The sequence below is a fragment of the Euprymna scolopes genome, chromosome 7 (assembly GCF_053919585.1).
Source record: "Euprymna scolopes isolate OS-2025 chromosome 7, ASM5391958v1, whole genome shotgun sequence".
In the NCBI taxonomy this organism is placed as follows: Eukaryota; Metazoa; Mollusca; class Cephalopoda; order Sepiida; family Sepiolidae; genus Euprymna; species Euprymna scolopes.
In genome coordinates, this window is record NC_136488.1 from 99,561,524 (window position 1) to 99,582,442 (window position 20,919).

The 20,919-nt window shown below is 33.8% G+C and overlaps 1 protein-coding gene across 3 annotated transcripts in view; it reads left to right on the plus strand.

The window, feature by feature from the left end:
- Positions 1 to 20,919, plus strand: part of LOC145279856 (uncharacterized) — a 1,383,997-nt gene that overhangs the window by 837,085 nt on the left and 525,993 nt on the right. For all 3 annotated transcript variants that reach the window (XM_080131300.1, XM_080131301.1, XM_080131302.1), the window contains one exon: positions 3,447 to 3,592. In XM_080131300.1, the coding sequence (XP_079987426.1) occupies positions 3,447 to 3,592 (146 nt within the window). The remainder of the gene's footprint in view (positions 1 to 3,446; positions 3,593 to 20,919) is intronic.

Below are 20,919 nucleotides of genomic sequence, written 5' to 3' on the forward strand. Positions count from 1 at the left end.
ACATCATATTTTAATATTATATTATATACATGACATCAAATCAAATGTAAAGGAACAAAATTATCACAATACAGTTGTTTTAGTCTAACACCAAGATATTACTGATGCTAGAAATGTATAAGGCACATACTCGATGAATCCCTTACTAGTGTTCCAGGTTAGTCGAAACATTCATCTTACGTTTGCCTATAGTTAAAAGAACAACTTATGTAGATGGCGCACGATTATGTCTCACAGTTAAGGCACATGATGTTAAGATCCCACGATTTGAAAGTATGGCCGTAAACAAACAACACTATTCAGATGTTTTTTTTTATCAAAAGACAAAAGACCTAATATGATGGGAAAATATATAATGAAATGCGAAACGTTAAACGTTTTTCCCTGTCTGGAGGGCTACCTAATTTTTTATGGAGAACTGACAAGAGCCAAATCGATAAATTAAATATTTTCGAGATTTTGAACATCGATGATTTCTTGGTGTTTGGCTGAATCAATTGTATTCTACAAATTAAAAAACTAGAATTAGGTGAATTTTGTGAACATTTTTTTTTGTTACATTTAATTTGATATGGTTTATATAATATAATATATTTTCATATTCGTTTGATATGGGTTATATAATATAATATTAAATATTTTCATATTCGTTTGATATGGGTTATATAATATAATATTAAATATTTTCATATTCGTTTGATATGGGTTATATACTATAATATTAAATATTTTCATATTCGTTTGATATGGTTTATATACTATAATATCAAATATTTTCATATTCGTTTGATATGGTGTATATAATATAATATTAAATATTTTCATTATAGCCCTAACTTTACACCACTGAGCTATTGAAAACTTTGTTATTAAAATTTATATTTGCAATATATTCATATATATATGTACATATGTTTGTGTATGTATGTATTCATTTTAACATTACATGTATTACATTTAATATCAACATTTCAATCTAACGAAGAAAAATGTATAGTTTTACTGAGGAATTTATGTAAGTCTCTGATGATTTGGTATATTCATGCCCTTCAATGAAACACGTGTAAGACGCAGCAATAAAACAATATGTGAATTAAGTGAATACTTCTGTGTAACTTTGAAATGTTTAATAAAGTTATATAGGTGTATAGATATATATTTTAATCATTCGCATATATTTTGTCTTAATAATACTCATCAGTGTGGCAAGATTAAGTTATACCATCTTGCAAAGTTCGCTGGGTTCAAACGCCGGGTTAAAGTCATCTTTGATTTTTATCCAACGTCTTGGCTTCTAAATCATGAATATAATCTTACAAAATGGAATGGAAATATACCTATTTAAGATTCTATACAGTGTTCATACTTCCTGGTAAAGTAAGTGAATAACGCAATATTGCTTTAATTCAGGAGCTTTTCATATTTTCTCTACAAAGTTCCTTACGTTTGAAGAAAGCAATTAAATATTTTATTCATTTATCCATGCATATATATAATGTTCCGAATTTATATTATGTTTATATAATGGAGAATTCGGTAATCATTCATGTACCAATAAGTTTTAAGTCAGTATAAGGTGACTTAATTTGTAAGCTTAAAAATTACCAGTTTTTGTACTCGAGCATTCATATATTATTTTCACAAAATCAAGACAACAAAGGTTGGATGATAGCAACAAGTAGTGTAATGAAAATACACTACTTGTTGTTATCAATCCAACCTTTGTTGTCTTGATTTTGTGAATATATATATATATATATATATATATATATATATATTAAATTCAAAATGGCGTAATGTAATCAAACTATAAGGTATTTGCAGCTTCTCTTTCAATTGTCAGAGTTTTTAATCATGTCCAAACGCATTTTATTTCCTTTTGCTTGTTGCTATTTCTTCTAATGAGTTAAGGGTAAAATAAATTCACTGATTGATATAATAATTAAGTGGTAGATTTTGTTCTATGAAACATATACTATCAAGAATTGTAAGTCTCAACTGAATTAAAGGAATAAATTGTAAGATGGTCAACCTCATGAAATTTGTAATATAGTATTTTGTCATTCATTCATTATATGCTCTGTAATTACATTGAGCTTCTTAAATAAGGATTGGCATATATAAAAAGGAAATATAAGTGTATATATATATATATATATATATATATATATATATATATATATAATTATTTTTTTACTATCGCTGGGTTCAAACGGTGAACAAAGCTTACGTTGGATTTCAATTCAATATCGTTGCCACAACACAGTTTTGATGTGATTAAAATTTTAAACTAGATGATATGTTGAAGACGCTCTATATCCCAAAAGTTCACAAAGCATTAACTTTCTCATAGCAACAATAAAATATGGTAAATGACTACTCAAAATCTTAGTCTTTTGGCTAAGAGCAAAGCGTAATATCTGTTCTGAAACTACACTTGACCTTTTCTCTTCTTGGTGAATGAAAAAGAAACCCTTCTAGACTGAAGCTCTGTTGTATATTTAAATATAAAACGACTATTATTATTATTAACTCACTAAGAGTTTTCATGCAAGTCATAATCAGTGATTGCTTACTGATAATGACCAGTAGTGTCCTCTTAACTGAAATAAGTATCCCCAGATTTCCAACACTCTTCACTTCTTTTGATAATTTTGTAAATGATTTTGTATTATTACAACAGCTGTTTACCATTGATTTATGACTAAAAGCGACCATTTGTATTCTCTGAAATTTAAGTGATTCCAAAAAGTTCCAATATTCTTGCACCCTTCCAGTGGATGTCTGGTCAGTGCACTTTGTATTCTTACTGACCTTTTGCAACAATGTGTGCATATGTGCTTTGCCCACTCTACATTTATCTGTGGCTGGTAATCGTTTGTTGGTTATGTGGCTTGGTTTCTGTGTTCTAAGGATTTTACTTAATATTTCGACTGTTTTCATCATTGTCGTTCTTCGTATAACCTCACTCTTCTCTTTGATTCCAATTTCTCCTAGTCTTTTTTTTTCCCCAATTTTTTGGCGACTCATTATTTATAATATTGGTGGTGGTGATAGGATGAATAAATTCATATTCGATGAAATGGAAGGCCTTAATAACACTATCATAGTGTCAATGCATAAAAACAGTCAAGGCATGCAGCAGAATAAGCTTTAGAAACCAAACGCAGTATCTGTTCTGATTCTACACTTAGTGTATTCAGTCTTCAGTCAGTGAAGAAAAAGTCCTTCTACACTGAGGCATTTTTTATTTTTGTTTCAATCCCGAGTGCCCCTTTTAAAAACCTGATTTTCCCCACATCAAAAACCAATTTCGTGTATAATTAACCAAACTAAACTAATATTAACTAAAGACAATAACTAATTCGTTTTGATTCTCGAGTATATATCTTGTATAAATTTACAAACGTTTTATATTCCTTTTTTATTTCTCTTTGTTTAATCAGGAAGACACACCTCTTGGAGCATTCCCATTAGCAAATTATTGTATCTCTCGATATCTGGACACCAATAAAGACTATTGCTTCAAGGCAGAGAAATATGGATCCAGAACATATTATTTTATGACAGAAAGTCGAGCAGATATGAATAGGTGAGTCTATTTCACTTTTTTCTTTGCTTCAATTTTATATTTCAAAAAAAGATCCATGAAGAAGGTAAGTAAATATTCTTTTTTCACAATTTCATCTTTTCAGAAGAACCTGATATCTTTTTCTATGTGCAATAGTTTAACGGTCTTTAGCGATTCCAGACATTTGATTCAAAGAGAGGAAATTTTTCTGATGCCATCTATAAAGTAGAATCGCTTTCGAAATTTCTAGAAGCAGTGATCTATAGGTCACATAGTACAACTCACCAAGCTGTTGACACCGGTCAACTTCTTTATTAAAAGGAAAATTTTCCTCTCATCATTTTTATTCCTTTTTACCTTTGTCATCGTTCTTTCATGCAAGTATGGTCACGTGATACTCTCTACTCAAAAAAGGGAAGAAATATCATTTTATGAAAAGTTAATCTTGGACATGGTATTCGAAGAAAAAATATGAATATCTTTGAACGATTTATATGACTGTAAATTTCATATCATTTCATTTATCCTTCCATTTTAGATGTACATTTTTCTAGCTTTTCGTTTCTGTTTTCACGTTTAACAAATTCAATTGTATTATTGTATACATACTCTTTGCATATAGAAGGCTTTTATACTTTTGGCTTTTGTGTGCTCAACCAATTTTACTAAAATATTATCTCATTTATAAAACTTACCATGTTTGTCTGTCTGTCCCTATTTTTATTTCAAACTCTATCTCCTCCGAGATGGAAGGTTGCAGAGCGGGTAATTATTTTTTAAGGAGCTAAAATATATTTAAAAATATTAATATATAAAATCCTAACGATAATCTTACTCTTCGCATGCTTAGTGTCATCTGTTTATTTTTTCGTGGCTTGCAAATCGTAAAATGCTTTGGTTATTTCTCGAACTGATTCTTCGTCAATATTTTGAATTAACTCTGTTCTGTTAGCATTGAAAGCGTTCTTTACAAGTCTTTTACCTTTTTGTTTTTTTAAATTATCATAACAGTTTTGTTTGCGATTATATTTTCAATAAATTGTTAATTCTTATTTTAATCACGTAAATTAGAGTAATAGTAAAAACATTAATAATAAATAAAATTTTAAAAAACACATTTTTTTGTAAGGGAGCAAGTAAACTATATTTTTAAGGATCTAAAAAATATTTTTTAATTTAATCTTAATCATCACCTTACCCATCGAAAGCTTAATGTTATCTGCTTATGATTTGCGGTTTGCAAATCGTAAAATGCTTTAGTTATTTTTCGAATTGATTCAGAATTCTCCGTCAATATTTTGAATTAACTCTTTTCTGTTCGTAATGAAATCGTTCGATATTCATTTAGTGCAAGTGTTTTACCTATTTTCTTTAATTATTAGAAAACCAGTTTTGTTTGCAAATATATTTTCAATAAATTGTTAATTCCTATTTTAATCACGTGAATAAGAGTAAAGTAATACTAAAAAACGCGTATTACTTAAACTATGTTTGAGTAAAAAAAAAAAAAAAACTGAAATGAAAGTGGCAATGTGACATATTCACTCATTGTAATGTCATTTATAAAACTCATTATGTTTGTCTGTCCGTCTTCATTTTCAAACAGTATCTCTCCTGGAACACAAAGTTACAGAGCGGCTTAAGGCAGGTCAAATGACTGCATTTGTTGGGCCCGTTTTTTAATGAGGTTGTAGCCAGTAAAATAGTTGCTAAGGAGTCAAAATTTAAGGAAATTAGAACTTGGCAGGAGTATGTCAACTGAAAGTTCTCTTGCACGTATGTGCAAATACAGCCCTGGTCAAAATCATAAGACCACTTAAGAAACTAAGCGTTTACGCATATTATCGAATTTTTAATCAAACAAATGGTTGAAACCATTGCCAAAAGGGAAAACATGATGGAAAAAAATGAAATCTGCTTCATTCGAAACCTTAACCCTGATTTAATAATTATTTTTTAGAAAACAAACGTTTTCACCTGGTCAAAATGATAAGACCACTTTAATAAAATCGGCTAGTTTTGAAAAAATGAATACGAAAAGAGCTTTCTATGTTACTAAAAGCAACTTGTTAGTGGATAAAAAACATCTTACTAAATTATAAATGGAAAAATGGAAACCATTATCAGAGTTTGAGAGAGGAAGGATCTTTAAGTTTAATGGGGTGGACTCTCCCATAGATCCATTGCAAACGAAGTGAATCGTAGCAAAACGGTCATCACAAATTTTTTAAGAAATCCAGATCAATATGGGCACAAAGAGTCCAGGTCGACCAAAAAAATAACCCCATCACTGGATCGCCGTATCAGAAGAAGTTTAAAAAAACTCCAGTATGAGCTCAAGTCGATTGAAAAGTCAAACAGCAGCAGAATGTAGTCCTAAAACCATCAGAAGGCATCTGAAAATGAAGGGTTTCAATCATTTAAAGCGACTGCAGAAAGCACGTCTTCTTGAACAGCACAAAACTAACCGACTTAAATATGCTGCCAAATACCAGACTTGGGATGAAGAGAAGTGGGAAAATGTAATTTTCTCCGATGAGAAAAAGTTTAATCTAGATGGTCCAGATGGCTTTTAACACTATTGGCATGATAAAAATTTGCCCAAAGAGACTTTTTCAACTCGGCATAGTGGAGGAGGGTCTTTAATGATCTGGGGTGCTTTCTCGTCAGCTGGGATCCTAAAAGTTGTAAGTAGTGAAAAGCCGGCAAACATCATTGAAGTACATTTCAATGCTTGAAAATGCTTCTATCAGGACTGAAGGTCCACGTCTGTGTGGAAGAAATTGGATTTTCCAGCAAGACAACGCTGCGATACACACTTCTCGACAAGCACAAGAATACATTTCTTAAAATAATATAGAATTGTTAGATCATCTAGCATGTTCTCCGGACCTCAATACCATTGAAAATCTTTGGGGATGGATGGCAAAAGAGGTGTTCAAGGATGGAACCCAGTATGATTCGATAAAGGAACTTTCTGATTTAGTTTTCAGTACATGGGATAAAATTCCTTCGCAACTCATAAAAAACTTAGTCGCAAGCATGCTGAAGAGAAATTTTGAAGTAATTCGTAATAATGGGGGGCTATACTAAATACTGAACCCTTTTAAGTAATTTATAATTGCCTTTTATTAGATAAATTATCAGTGGTCTTATCATTTTGACCAGGTGAAAATGTTTAGATCAGGGTTAAGGTTTCGAATGAAGCAGACTTCATTTTTTTCCATCATATTTTCCCTTTTGGCAATGGTTGCAACCATTTGTTTGATTAAGAATTCGATAATATGTGTAAACGTTTAGTTTCTTAAGTGGTCTAATGATTTTGACCAGAACCGTATATATAAATTCATACGTCAACCATAGTTCATTTTGAGCTATTTCTTATCCAGCTAATGATAGATCAAACGGTAACGACTAAGACTGGCACAATCTATGTTTGGGTTTCAGTTCTAGCTGATGAAACCAAAGCTATATATATATAACACACACATATATATATAACACACACACATATATATATAACATATATATATATATATATATATAACACATATATATATAACACACACATATATATATATATAACACACATATATATATATAACACACATATATATATAACACACATATATATAACACACACACATATATATATAACACACACACATATATATATATATATAACACACACACATATATATATATAACACACATATATATATATATAACACACACATATATATATATGTATATATATAACACACACACACATATATATATATAACACATATATATATATATATAACACACACACACATATATATATATATATATATATATAACACACACACATGTGTTATATGTAACACACACACACACACACATATATATATAACATATATATATATAACACACACACACACACACACACACACATATATATATATATGTATATAACACACATATATATATATATATATATATATCTTTTGAAATCACTATTATATATTTGGATAATATAATATATAATAATCGATAGAAAATTTACTCTATAATAATATATACGAAATTTGCATGAATAAAAATATTATATTTAAGTGTATTTTACGACGGGCGGCCCCTGGTAGTATCCCGAAAGAATGAAACATTAGTGTCTGTTGGTATAAAAAAAATAATTATAGTAATAATTATTTCAACCCCTTTAAGAACTCGGTTTTTATTGTTGAGCATTCTAAGTTGAAGTTTAAAGTCGGTCACTTAAGCTTACATGCGCAGATCATGATGTGATAATCATTACATCCCTCTCACCGTCTTTACATTTAAAAGAAAAAATGTTTAAATTTCAACTGTACTTCTCTCGGTTAACGGTTTCCTTGTGGATTTGTTTCTTGCAAATGGAGTCAGAGATAGCTTCGTTGCCTGGTTCGAATCTCCCGACCAGTGTTAATTGTGTCACCCTGCACTGATGATTCCCTGTTTTTGCTTTCTTCTCGCTCTCCACTGCCAATCTCCTCACTTCTCTTGGAGAATACTTTCAGAGCAATTTCTCTATCAGAATTAGTTTTTTCTCGTTGCTTTACATGTAAAGTCCTCTCCGCACAACTTCATTTACCAACAATCTAGCAGCACATGACATGATTAAAAAAGATTTCAGAAACATAGAAAAATCACTGTCATCCTTGCTGTTTCAAATTGCAACCTCTCCCTCCCCATCATTGAAGCCATACTCATTCGAACAAACTAATAACAACCAACTAAGCTTGATATGAGGGAGGTGTAATAAAATGCTTTTAAAACGGGTTTAATCGAATTTCTCAAAAAATTCACCAATTTAAAATTTGTAACTCATAACGTTAGCAGATATGGTGAGTTCCTGTTCACGTTCGAGCAGAACATTAGATCTTTGGGTGTCAACCCAAAAGGACAGATCAGAAAAACAAACAGAATTGTCACTGTTGTTTGATCAAACATTGATATATCTCTACCTGCAAAACCCCGGGATACGATATTAAAATTACTAACAATTAGTAAAGTACAGTATATAATACACATGTATATAATAAAATAACATTATAAATAACACCGTAAGGCGAGGCAAATACCGTAAACAGGGACCGAAAATATCGTATTTCACATTGCTGAAAAAAAGTCTCCTAGAGCCACCATAACCCGGGGTTCTACTGTAAAAGGAACTTTGTGTGTGGGTGTGCGAGTTCATTCCCTATGCACTCCGAAACAGCTGCACTGATTTGTTTGAAATTTGACACAATTGTATTTTATGCGTTTGAGAGTGTTCTTGAATAGATTTAGTATTGAAAACCAATAATAAAAAAAAAACTGATTAAAGAAGGAAAAGTCCAATTTCAACAACAGTTAACACTCTTATATAGCCTAACATCACAAACGCATTTAAAAAGTTTCATCACCACACAAGCAGAAGAGCCCAGCATATAAAATCGACACTAGGTTCTTTGATAAGACAGGTGTGCGTTCGAAAGGAATGTTTCTTGCAAATGATACTTGACTTTTGCATTTTAAACTTTAATTCTAGCCATTATATAAAATAATTTTATAAAATAGTAGATTCTCTACAGTGCATTGTAGACTACAATGTATTGTGAACTAAGTCAGTGCGAGGAGACATGTGAAACTTCCTCCCAGCGCACCATGGTAGGTTTTCAGCTAGAGCAGGCAATTAATCGATTCGATTGAAAAATAGTCGATTTCACAGATTCTGATAAGTGTGAGATATTTTGGTATCCATATTTCTGGTCAACGTCGAACCTGCCTGCTAGTATATATATATATATATATATATATATATATATATATATATATATATATATATATATATATATATATATATAATAAAATTAAAAAATTTTCCTTGTACACATTTTTGTGAATTTTTTCATAGATTTCGGCCTTTGGATTATTCTGGACCATGTTCTTCCAATTACGGGATTTTTGGATTTTACTTGTGCAAATGGAAATTCAATTAACTTTCTTGAAATTATATACTTGGATTTTACGGTCACTGGATTATTAATCTTCCACCAGACTATCCATTCATGTGTAATCACCTTTTTCTTCACCATATTCCCTCTGCTTCACTTTTTTTGTTTTCAAATAAGATCTTTGACTTAGTTGTTGTTTCATCAAATACTTTTGCATGCAAAATCCGATCCTGCATTTTGCTAATTCCTACCCTCTGATGAGAAGGAAAGTATTTCTTCAAAACTCTGCGGATTAAGGACTATCCACTTATCTAGTGTTTCCTTTTCAGATTAAATATGTTTTAACTCGTTTCAAAGTGTTTTTTTAAATGTTTTATTGTTTGCTCGCTTTTTTTTTTTTTTTTTTTTTTTTTTTTTACACAGTGATCACCACTTATCAAGGCCCGGAAACCACTCAGGGATAAGGGTTATTGCAAGTACATTACGTTAGTGTAGAGATTTGATGAAGTGTTTACTTAAGGGGGCGGTTCATTAGGAATTTGTTAACATTGGACTTGAACACATCCAAGTTGTAGTCAGGTGGGAAGCAGGCAGACGGAACAGAGTTCCACAGGCGTGCACTTCTAAGAAAGAAGCTTTGTTCATGGAATCCGCGTTTTGATTTAGGCACAGATATAGAGTGGGGGAAATTTTTCATAGTGGATTCAGCTAGATGGGTGTTTTTCATGAAAGATTGGCGAGGGGGGACCAGAGATTGGAGTTCAGACGAGCACCTGCCATGGAAATAACGATAAAACAAGGATAGGCTCGCAACGTCTCTTCTGTGGGAAAGAGGTTGCAGGGTAGAGAAAAGGGCATCCCCCACTAAGCCACGAAGTCTATTTTGTACTCTGTCAAGGCAGGATAGGCTGTTTTTAGCAGCTCCTGCCCAGATATGGCAACAGTATTCCATCCTTGGACGTACTTGGCTTTTATATAGATAGAGAATTGCATCAGTAGTGAGGTATCTTCTGGAGCGGTAGAAGGATCCCACCATCTTTCCAGCGACCTTGGCAACAGACTTGATGTACGTGTTCCATTTCAGATCAGGAGTAAAGGTCAAACCCAGAAGCTTGTCAAAACACGGGGCCTCACCCAGACGAGAGCCATCCATCACAATTGATGCCAGATGGGAATCAGAGCATTGATGATGTAAGGATAGGTGTTTGGTTTTGGATGCATTAAAGGTAACCAGCCACGTCTTCCCCCACTGAACCACGCTCTCGAGATCAGAGGAGAGAGAATCCGAGAGAACTTTGTCGTTTACAGCCTTTGATGTGTTGCCGTAGATGGTCGTGTCATCAGCATAGATGTCAACGAATGATTTAAGTATGTGTTTAGGGAGGTCATTGATGTAGATCAGGAAGAGAGTTGGGCCCAGGATTGACCCCTGAGGGACTCCAACATTTATATTGCAGGCCTCCGATTTTTGTCCATCTACCACAACTCTTATGAGCCTATCGGAGAGAAATGATTTAATGATTGAGAAAACATTTCCAGTTATACCGTAGCTGGAAATCTTGTGAAGTAGACCCTTATGCCATACCTTGTCGAAGGACTTTGATATGTCAAGAGCAATTGCCCTAGAAAGGAAGCGTTTGTCAAGAGATTCACTAATCCTGTGGGATATAACCGTCAGCACATCTGCGGTAGATCTTACAGAGCGGAAACCATATTGTGTGTCACTAAGAAGGTTATTCCTGCTGAGGTGGTTGACTATTTCTCTATTTAATATGGATTCCAGCAACTTACTTATAACACACAGGAGACTTATTGGTCTGTACTGAGAGGGAGATGACTTATCACCTGAATTCTTAAATACAGGGCAAACTGATGAGGTCTTCCAGGGAGTCGGAAAGAACTTCTCCTTAAGGCAGCGCTTAAATAGTTTCGTAAGTATGGGAGCAAGTTCTGGTTGAAGCTTTTTTAACACTATAATTGGGATGCCATCAGGGCCAGTTGCTTTACTGGAATCTAGGTTCTTGATTAGCTTGGCGACCTCATGCACGGATATTTGTATGTTACCTAGCTTGTTCTGTGTTATAGGAGGAAATATGGGGAGTTGATTGCCTTCGTCGCATAGGGTAGAATTAGCTGCAAAGTTCTTTGCAAATAGTTTGGCCTTGTCTGACGCTGACGAGATAACCTCTGGTCCATTGATAATTGTTGGGATAGAACGCACACTTCTGTTCAGGATTCAATTTGTTATTTGCCAAAACTGGTGGGAACCAAGCCGCTGATCAGCTACCTTGGATTTAACAGACTGGGCATATAGCTCTCTTGCATTTTTTATTACTCTTTTACAGTGGTTGCTGGCAGTCCTGAAAGCAGCTTTAGTCTCAGTGCATCTATTTTTTTGTAGCTATGGAAAAAGTGATTTCTGTGCGCGATAGCAGCAGCACATTCTGGGGAGAACCATGGCTGGCTGTTAGGTTTTTGTTGGAATTTTTTAGATGGTATGAATTGGTCTATGCCTACAATTAACCATTCGGTCATATCTGATACTATAGAGGACACTTCCTTTTTAAACATGGAGTGCAGAGGTGGAGAGGTGCAGAGGTAAATCAGATATGAATGTACGAAAGCTATCCCAGTCAGCCATAGAGTATCGGTATACAGTACGGTGGAGGGGTACGTCTGGGGGTTTCTTACATTTCGTTTTTATGTTAACTGATAACTGCTCGTATATATATATATATATATATATATATATTATAGGGCCCCGAAACATGTATGTCCGTAGATTACTGTTTTAAAATAGAATAAATAAATAAAAAAATATGTTTTCGTTCAAATAAAAGTATGGGTGATTTCCTGAGAAACTCGATTTTCAAGGTGAAGATGCTAAATTAACCATATTATCGTTTAAAAAATCAGCAACAAATCTACGTGTATGTGTGTGTGTATATATATATATATACATGCAGGTTTAAGATGTTCAAAAGTAGAGACTAATGAATACAACGAGGTTGTTAGTGCACGATAACAAGAGCAAAATATTTTTCGAGGGTAAGCAGTTACATATGGTCGCTACAAACAGTCATCTGTTTCAGTCAATGAGACTTCGTCAGGCGACCCTGAACTATTCGACGCTATAGAAAAAAAAGCAATTTTTTTCTATTTTTTCTATAGCGTCGAATAGTTCAGGGTTGCCTGACGAAGTCTCATTGAAACAAATGGCTGTTTGTAGTGAGCATGTGTAACTGTTTACCCTCGAAAATAATATATATATATATATATATTAGTAAAAAAATTATGGCTGACTTGTGGTTAATAGCATGGGTTACATAAGATCTACACTTTATAGTGAAACTTCCCAGCTGCTGATGATGCAGCCAAATAAAAGCAAGTTTTTATTTTACTTTGATTTAAGGATCAGTTCACAAATGTGAATGATTGTTGGAATAAACTGATTTGATGGAATCGATAACTGATTCGTTTGATTTGACACACTAACATATTTAAAAGATCGAACATTTTACCGTTGTTAAGTAATCAGGTGAATGTATCTTTTGAAAAAAAAAAAAAAAAGGATCTGGTAAAAATATTTTTTGTAACTTTTCAATTTTCTTAAGTGATGTTTATATGGGCATCTATGCTGAACCTGGTTTCCCCATGCCATTAAATCAACTAAACTTTTCAAATATTTTACATTTGTTTAATATGCAGGTTTATATATTTATATTTGTATATTATTATATTTCTATATATTTTTATCCACTTATTTATTACATTTACATTTATTTTACATTTCATTCCACTTTGCATTTAACAACTTGTTTAATTTCTTATTTTAAAAATTTATTCTTCAAATATTGAAGATGCCCGATTTACAATCACTTTGCATTGCAATGAGTTTGGGTTTATTTGTAACAAGGTTGGTTGGCAGAAGGTTTTTAGGTGGCCTATCTGGCAAACAGAATCTACAGCAGCTCAATTACTGAGTATGTTTGGCAGGGTTTTAACTTATTTTTGTGGATACTCAGAGGGATGCTTCACCTTATTTTTGTCCAGAAATAAGCACAGTGTTTTATCCATCACCACCATTTCGAAGCATTGGAGAAGTTCTATCAGTACTGCATCTTGGAATGACTGCTGTACCTACCTCAGCATCCTCCAAGGGACTAAGACCACTAGTACCTAAACTGCCGTCATTACAAACCAGCTGAGGTAGAGCAACCATGTTGTCAGGATATTAATCTATATATATATATATATATATATATATATATATATATATATATATATAAAAGCGAAAATGTATGTTCGCTTTTTGTGTATGTCCAAGAAAGGCTTTTTTTCAGAGAAGCGGTCGGTTGCCTAACAACTTTTTAAAACTTTTTATATCACATGTAAATCGTAATATCTCAGAGTTAACAATGGAGCTCGCCTGTTTATTTAATTTGCTCGACTTCGGGAAGATAAATATTCAACATTTGTTGCTCGACGCATGTGGATTAGTCTTTTTCCTATAATAAAAGCGACACTAATTCTGGTGGTATTTTCCGTCTATCGGCGGAAATGTCCGAAAGCAATCAGCTTTGATCAATGTGGAAATATTTTCCATATATCAAACAATTGCTATTCAATTTGGACAAGGGGAACTGTTTCCCACTACCCCCAACATCTTGGAAAAAAAAAAGCGTTCCGCACTAAATGATACCCCGCAGTCAAAAGTTGACCTCATTAAGTCATTAAAACGTGCACCTGCTAATTTAAGTAATTAAATAAATTCAAACGTGTTTCCGCTAGCATCTCGCGGTCGCCCAATGGTTAACGTCACACTCTTTTTTTTCACACTTTAATTTCCAACTTTGCCTCAAGGGTTCAGGTTCGATCCTCATACTTACCTACCAAAACATTTTTTTTTTATTTTAACCCCCCCTCCCCGGAGTTTTGATTTACCCAAAACCACACGCACCTCCAAACACCCGGGCAACGCCGGGTACCCCTCGCTAGTGTATCATAAAAAAAAAAAAAATCCTAATTTTTTTCTTGTTTTTTTTTTATGCTCTGGCTGTGTCATTTCAATCTTTTAACTCATTCTCCGGCTGCATCTATATCACGATCATGGGAAAATGACATACAGCGCCTAGTATTCACAAATGATTACCTATCTGATACTGGTCAGGCTCCATATTGCTAAACTTCACTGATCTAAGGAGAACCGGTGTGTCAATGCGATTATGTCCTTTCCCATTTCAAGCAACTGTGACAAAGTTGGGAGATGGGGATTGATGTGCCAGCACACAAGAGGTGATGCACTCTAGGCTACAAAATATGTCTGAGCATACCTATCGGTATTTCCTGGTAGAGGTGCCTCAGGCTGTTAGCACAAACTTAACTCCTTCTGAAAGTAAGAAGATAAAACCTGGGAAGATGGACCTCCTTGGAATGCGAGCAAAACCATATTCCATTCCAATAGAAGCAAAGTTGGGTTGTTTGTTGAGAAAGTATCCCCATTCCATTCTCGGTTCTCTTCAACAATATAATTCGAATGCAACCAATATATTAGTATAACAGCGAAGCAACCAGAACTTTTCAAGTAAACAGAAATGTGTTGGTTTCTTTTGATTATTAATCACTCTTTTTTTTTATCTTTTTTTTTATGTACTAATGGTCCGTCAATTACCAAAGTCGAAAAACACTTAAAGATAAGGGTTAGTGAGGTTTTTTTTGTATGATGAGACAGTAATATTTAAGGAGGGAGAACTTTGATTTATTCGCAGGACGACTCAACAGATATGTTTTTACACTTAAAACGACAGTGTTGTAGTCTATAGGAAACGTATGGGGGTAACGTGTTCTTGATAATAAAAACCTTTTAATGGATGTTCCATTTAATTTTAGGTACATAGAGGAAAAAAAGGAGAGTTCTTGCGCATATTTAACAAATGAATGAGCAGAGCACACATAACTACTTTATCATAAAAAGTAGAATTATCCAACTGACTTTACAAATAAGAAAGGATTTAAACCATTCTTTGATGTCTGATTCTGAAAGCAGTGAGTTGGGCTCTGTTTAACAGATTGGCATTATTAAAGAGAAAGCAATGTTTGAAACGACCTAAATTTTACTTTCAAACCTATTACTTCACTGATGCCTCGATTGCAGTTTGGTAGATGTCAATGCCATATGTTTGCACAATGCTGTTGTCATGAAGAAAAAAAAAAGATGCTAGAATCGATCCAACGGGGAGAGAATTGCCGTGAAGAAACAAGAAAGCAAGAATAGCAATGGGGATCCAAACAAACGAGCACTAGGATTTGCATCCATCTTATCACAGGCCACAATATTTTCCAAAAATTATGACCCATATATATATATATATATAATCGATATTGCAACTCTCACTTATTGACTTAAACTGGGTCGGAATCTATTCATATAAAATTCATCGTTGACTAATTTTTCACTTTGAAAAAAAAAAAAAATTAAAATAATTCTTTCCAAGAATTAGAAACCGCAGACAGTATATTAGTGATGGAATCTCTGTACTGATATTTAGAGGCAGATCTATAAAAATAATCTTAGTATCAGAAATTTCCTACTATTGTAAATTAAGTAGAATATCGAATTTTCCTTCGAGTTAGTTATATACTAACGTAGACAGGAAGTTAAATAACTGAGATCATTCTTGAAAATTAAGTCTAAAAAATAAAAAGGTTAGTTTAGAATGTTTGTCTTCTCTCATATTTAAATATATGTGTGCACAAAGTAGAACTTTATCATTTTTTTATTAACATTATGCATTTTCATTTTATAATAACAGTCTACGCTTACTAATTTTATTCATGTTGTGAAGGAACATAACTGGCTATACACCGGTTACAAACTGTATATATATATTGGACTGTTTGGCAGACAGCGGCAGACAGCGGCAGACAAGCAGTCGCAGTAAGACGGATAGTCTTACGTGTTGATTATCAGACTTTCTTCCCCATACTTGTTACTATGTACTTCTATTTACCTTAGGCGAGCAGCCTTACGTTTCTGTATTATAAATAAACCCCATTACACATACCACTCGGTGTAACTCACGTTTGTCTTTATTTCCTAAGTATTTAGGAATATAACAATGGCGACGAAAGGATGTTCTTTCTCTTAACAGAGATAAATTACCGTACCAAGGACTGTGTACAATGCAAGGATTTTTTGTTTTACGAAAAAAACAAACTACACAAGGATTTTTGACCACGTGCGTCAATGAATTTAAAAATTTTTCCTACCTAAAGTAGCGAAAAGTACGGATTTTTCTTCGTAAAGAACTCACAAGAAATTATAGAAACATGTTCAAGGTAAAGTGGAATTTATATTTATTTTGACAAGTAAAAAAAAAAAAAAAAAAAAAAAAATGGTCGCAAGTTGAATTCGAAACTACACTAAAGGATTACGAGTTTCGAAAGAAAAATATAAATACAACGACTATTGTACCATTTTATGCCACGTGGGAACGGCAGCCATATATTTTTTTTTTTGGAAAATTAATTGTTTGTTATTGCCTTTATATAAATAATTGGAACTATTTGTCGTGGGAAGTAAGAAATATTTTGTGTATGAACTTACGTTGTTGAAAAAAAAAAAAAAAAAAAAAAAAGAATTATTTTACAAAGCCTGTTGAATTACTATGGATGAACTTTGTTGAAACGTGTTGTGTCTGCATATTGCTACTAATTTACGATATACGTAAATTTACGATTTTTCTTTGGAATTATTGTGTAGAATTCGAAAAGACATTTTTGTACTAGAAGCTAACATGGAACAATTAGCAGAGTTAACTAAGGCTCTAGCCCTTAGCATCCAGGAACAGACAAAAATGACTCAACAATTTTTAGCGCAACAACAACAACAACAACAACAAATTCAACAACAACAGCTACAGCAACAGCTGCAACAACAACAAGAAAGAACACAAAAAACTTTAGAGGCACAACAAGAACAAACAAACATACTACAACGACAAATGTCGACACAGCAAAAGAATTTAGAAAAGCTAATTCTAACGTCGACCGGGAAGAAGACTAATTTTTCTGCCGAGGGTATTTCAAATTCACTAACGGAATTTCGTTACTCCCCGGATACTGGTGTTACTTTCCCTGCATACTACAGAAGATACGAAACAATTTTTACGAAAAGATGTTTAGACTGGACCGATGAGGAAAAAGTTACCCTGCTACTACAAAAACTGGGTACTGATGAAAACACCAAGTATGCAAATCTAATTCTACCAAAAAAACCGGAGGAGGTTTCGTTCGAGGAAACAATTAGTACCTTGTCGAAAATATTTGATAAAAGGGATAGCCTATTTCACTCTAGATACAAATGTTTGAACATTCAGAAGGCAGAAGCTGAAGACTATCTAGAATATGCTTGCACTGTGAACTGTTTATGCGAATCATTTAAATTGAATGAAATTTCCGCAGACCAATTTAAATGTTTAATCTTTGTACAAGGTCTCACAGCACCAAGGGACAAAGATATACGTTCACGGATCCTAACAATTATGGAGGCGGATCCTAACATAACATTGCAAAAAGTCACTGAAGAGTGTCAACGTCTGATTAACATAAAGAAAGACAACACTCGCATTGAAGAGAAAAATATTTTTAAGGTGCAGCAAGTAAAAAGGCAAGGGACCACAAGAAAGTCCAGGTTCCAAGAACACAGGATCCTTAAAGGATACAAAGACCCAAAGCTAAAGTGTAAATGTTGTGGTAGTTTAAGACACAACAATAAGACCTGCTGGTTTAGGAACAAAATATGTTATGAATGTGGTCTCAGAGGTCACAAGGGAACATACTGTGCCCAGAAGAAAAGACAAGGGACCGATAATGTAAATACGCTTCGCATGAATAAAAAAAAAAGCCGCGAAAGACGGAAATATGTTGATGTTCGGATAAATGGACATCTGGTTACATTGCTTCTGGATAGCGGTGCAGATATTAGTATTATAAATGAAGATATATGGAAAAGGATAGGTCGACCTGAATTAACGAAAACCAGAAAGACGGCGAGAAGTGTGTGCGGCAAAAGATTAGAGTTCAAGGGAGAGTTAAAATGCAAAGTGACATTCGCTAACCAGACTCATAAATCCAAAGTGTACGTCGTACCAGGAAAGAATACATGCCTGTTTGGGGTAAATTGGATTGTCCTGTTTAATTTATGGGAGAAACCCATAAATTCGTTTTGTAACGTTTTAACTGCAGAAAAAGCAAACCAAAGGGAAGACTTCCTGAAGGATTTGAAAACTGAATTTCCCAATGTTTTTGCCGAAGGACTAGGACTCTGTATTAAGACAGAGGCAAAATTTGAATTAAAGAAAAATGCCACTCCAGTATTCAAACCTAAAAGGAATGTGCCTTTTTCAGCGATGGACGCAATCGAAAAAGAGTTGGATAGACTTCAACAACTGGAAGTCATTGAAAAAGTTAACCACACAGATTGGGCAAGTCCAACCGTGTATGTAAAGAAAAAAAATAACAGAATAAGGGTCTGTGGAGATTTTTCAACGGGTTTAAATGACTGTCTATTGGACCATAATTATCCCCTTCCGTCCGCAGAAGATCTGTTCTCTAAGCTTAACGGAGGAAAAATTTTTTCTAAGATAGACCTCTCAGATGCTTACTTGCAAATTAAGATCAGCGATGAATGCTCCAAATACTTAGGCATAAATACTCATAAGGGCATTTTTAAGCTAAAGAGGCTTCCTTTTGGATTAAAGGTTGCTCCTGCTATTTTCCAGCAAATTATGGACACGATGCTGGCAGGGTTGGAATTTTCAATGGCCTACCTTGACGATATCCTAATTAAAAGTGAAAATTTGCAAGATCATAAGAAGCATGTAAAAGAAGTATTCAAAAGAATACAGGAATTTGGTTTTAAATTGAGCCCAGAAAAATGCGATTTTTTTATGAAAAAAATTAAATATCTAGGTCAAATAATCGACAAAGAGGGTCGAAGACCGGATCCACAAAGGACTGAAGCAATTGAAAAGATGCCTGCTCCAGATTCAGTGACAAAATTAAAATCGTTTTTGGGATTAGTTCAATACTATGCAATTTACATCCCTAACATACATAATTTAAGAGCTCCTCTTAACGAGTTACTGAAAAAGGGTGTTAAATGGAACTGGAATAAGGAATGTGAATCTGCTTTCCAAAATATCAAAAGATGTCTACTGTCAGACTTAGCATTGGCACATTTCAATCCAGAAAAGGAACTAATACTAGCAACGGACGCCAGTGATTACGGTGTTGGCGCTGTATTACTTCACAAGTATGAGGATGGTAGGACAAAAGCTATCGCCCATGCTTCAAGAACGTTGGTTGCAGCGGAGAAAAATTACAGCCAAATTGAAAAAGAGGCGCTGTCGATAATGTTTGGAATTACAAAGTACAATCGATTTCTCCATGGACGATCTTTTATTTTGCAAACCGACCATAAACCCCTACTTACCATATTTGGATCAAAGAAAGGCATTCCCACACATACTGCGAATCGATTACAGCGATGGGCTGTAACCCTCTTAAACTATCAGTTTAAGATGGAACATGTATCCTCAAAAAAGTTAGGACACGCAGATGCATTATCACGGTTGATCCCTAAAAGAAGCGAAAGTTTCGAAGAAACGGTAATTGCTGCGCTTAAAGACGAAAGTGAATGTACAAGTTCAATGTGTAATATGATACGTGAACTTCCGGTAACTTTCGAAAAAATAAAAAAAGAGGCAGTAAATGACATTTTCATTAAGAAAATGAAAAATCAATTGGGATGGATAAAAAAAAATAAAAAGGTAGATCAAACAACGCCTTTTTCCATCTGTGAAGATGTGCTCATGTATGGTGAGAGGATCGTAATTCCACTAACGTTACAGAGGAAAATTCTGAAGGAATTTCATACAGTTCATCCGGGCATTTCGAGAATGAAATCCCTTATGAGAGGATATGTGTACTGGCCTGGTATGGACAAGGAAGTTGAAAAATGTGTCAAGACATGCAGAGGATGTCAATTAGCAGCTCGAGATCCTCCAGTAAAAACGACGCCATGGCCAAAGACGGACCTACCCTGGTCACGTCTGCATATTGATTATGCGGGACCTATAAATGGTTATTTTTACTTGATTATTGTAGATTCTTTTTCAAAATGGCCAGAAATATTTAAGTTTAGACATCCAACAGCAAAAAACACTGTGAGTGCGCTTAATGAAATTTTTAGCCGTTTTGGAGTGCCAAAAACCTTAGTGAGCGATAATGGAACAGCATTTACTGCTCATGAATTCAAAGAATTCTGTGACTCACTAAATATTCTACATATGACAACACCTGTGTACCATCCACGATCGAATGGGTTGG